Source organism: Artibeus jamaicensis, unplaced genomic scaffold, assembly GCF_021234435.1.
Source record: "Artibeus jamaicensis isolate MK-2021 breed Jamaican fruit bat unplaced genomic scaffold, CSHL_Jam_final contig_2559, whole genome shotgun sequence".
In the NCBI taxonomy this organism is placed as follows: domain Eukaryota; kingdom Metazoa; phylum Chordata; class Mammalia; order Chiroptera; family Phyllostomidae; genus Artibeus; species Artibeus jamaicensis.
The window spans coordinates 4,149-6,538 of NW_026521549.1; the positions used below are offsets into that span (position 1 = coordinate 4,149).

The 2,390-nt window shown below is 44.3% G+C and overlaps 1 protein-coding gene across 1 annotated transcript; it reads left to right on the forward strand.

The window, feature by feature from the left end:
- The first annotated feature begins 902 nt into the window (after positions 1 to 902).
- LOC119053370 (complement factor H-like) lies at positions 903 to 2,366 on the forward strand. The gene is made up of 2 exons (XM_053662549.1): positions 903 to 1,681; positions 2,086 to 2,366. The coding sequence occupies exons 1-2, from the start codon at positions 1,528 to 1,530 to the stop codon at positions 2,364 to 2,366; spliced, it is 435 nt and encodes a 144-aa protein (XP_053518524.1). The 5' UTR covers positions 903 to 1,527.
- The last annotated feature ends 24 nt before the right edge of the window (positions 2,367 to 2,390 follow it).

The following is a 2,390-nucleotide window of genomic DNA, read 5'->3' on the forward strand; positions in this document are numbered from 1 at the left end:
GCCCACATGTGAATGAAGGAGCTACCACCTGCTGCCTGCACTGCCTCAACCTTGCTACAAATCTCAGACATGTCCTGCTCTTTTCTACTTTATTTCAGGGAAATCAATACAATACTGTGGTCTGAACTTTCAACCTGATCTTCTCCCAAAGGTGTTAAAATAAACTATCTCAGCATTTACACTTGTGCCAAGATAAGCATCATTCACCATTTCGGGGACAGGACTAGTTCCCTAAAGATTTTTTAAAAAGATTTTATTGCATTTAGTTCAGATAGAGGGAAAGAGGGGGAGGAAGAGGACAGAAACATCAAGTACAGCTGCCTCTTGCACATCCCCAAAGTGAAGACCAGGCCCACAACCCAGGCTCGTGCCCTGACTGAGGATCGAACCAGTGACCCTTTGGTTCACAGGCCAGTGCTGAATTCACTGAACCACACCAGCCATGGCTATTTGCCTACAGATTACTGAACTCAGTACAGATAACAGTGTGGCTTTGTGCATCTTAGTTGGATTGGAGGTTTAACCATCAAAACATGTCAGCTTTCCACTAATTTACTGGGGGAACTAACACAATGAGAATGTTAGATGGAAAAACAGTGAGCAAAAACAGAGCCATCACTCTGTCCCCTTGCTGCCATCAGCTAGGGTGTCCCTGGCCCAGGTGACGAGTTTCTGAGGGTGAAACAGATCCATCCTTCGTCCTGTTCCCCTGTGTGTGGTCGAAACTGTGCCAAAAGTTCTGTTTGACAAAAGCAACACCTTATTTGAAAGTTGCAAATCTCATGCTAGCTAGTCACAAAACAATATACCTGATGCTAAGTTAATATAGGAACTGAATTTTTATTTTCTCAATGCTTATTGTGAAAGCACACAAAAACAAAGTCCCCATCAAATAGGAAGCACTGTCTTATAAACAGTCTCCAAATTACAATTGAGCGGAAAGTATATTAGTCAAACAACTTCTCAGGGTGAAGGTTCATACTTCCTTTTTTTCTACTGTGAACCTCTGAATACAGTGCACCTTTAATGACAAGGGACCTCAAAGCGCATTAGTTAAGAACATCTCGATGTCCAGGATGAACTGAAAGTCTTGTGCTCTGTGTTGTGGTCCATTAAGGGTTCACCAGAAATCAGTGCTTTTCTATGGACAAGAAGGTACAGAGGCCGAGTGGGGTCCAGATACACGGGTTGGTGCTCACAGACCCTAAGGACTGAGGCTGGGTGAGGTCACATACAGGACAAGGACAGTTAAAGGGACGTGGACTCGGAGTTATTCCCACTCCATCTCTGGGTGGAGAAAGAGCCTCACCCATTTCAAAACTTGCTTATTTGAAAGCATGCTGTTTTATATTGCCTTTTTTGTGTGTTGGTATTCTAAGAAAGTGACAGAAGTACAATGAGGAAGAGAAAACAAGAAATAATTGTGAAATGATTAACAAAAATTTACAGATCTTGCAAGACTTCCTGGAATTTGATATTCACTACGTGACATCAATGAACTAACATCCTGGCAGTGCCCTTAAATTCATGGTCCCACTAACCACCCCTCACAGGGCAGACTCACAACCCACAGAGCACGGCGGGGACATTAGTGTTACTGCACCATCGGGGATGTCCAGCATGCTGCTGTCCCTGATCAGTGTCATTGTCACCTTGGGGGTCTCCCAGGCTCATGGACAAGGTAAGCTGGGCACAGACCTGCACACTCAGCTCCCTCCGACCTGCAACTTCTCCTTCCTACTTGCACGTGTCTCTGGGTTTAATGAACTGACTGGTAGGGGCAGTGTGTATCGTGACATCAAACAGAGAATAACTTGTAGGATGATTATGGTATATTTATTTCCAGGGAGAATAAAATAAGTAGTGTTCTGTCTTCTTAGTTCCAGAGTCTGAAAGCACCTCCACAGATATTAGAGAGCCATGTGAATATGCTCATGAAAACTTGACTGGAAAGTGGGTGACAGAAAAGCTAGATGATACCCCAAAATGTCTGGGGGAGTTTTCCAACATTCTCTGTACTGTCATGGACTTGACTCTTCCTGGGCAGTGGTTTCTGCATCACCCACCTGTCCTTTCTCCTTTCAGAAACAACCTGTGATCCCCCAACTATTCCTAATGGCCTCTACGCACCTCACAGGACCAAACACAGACTGGAAGATGTGATCACGTACCGCTGTGACAATGGCTTTTATCCCTCATCCCGAGGAAACACAGCAAAATGCACGGATGGAGGCTGGGCACCTCCTCCAAGATGCAGCCGTAAGTTCCACTCAAATCATAATCTGCTTCCTATTTCTGAAATTACTTCTCTTAAACCTAAAAATGGGGACACATTCAATCACCATAACTCACTACAGAGAATGTAATGCAGGGGATTTTATACCATTCTC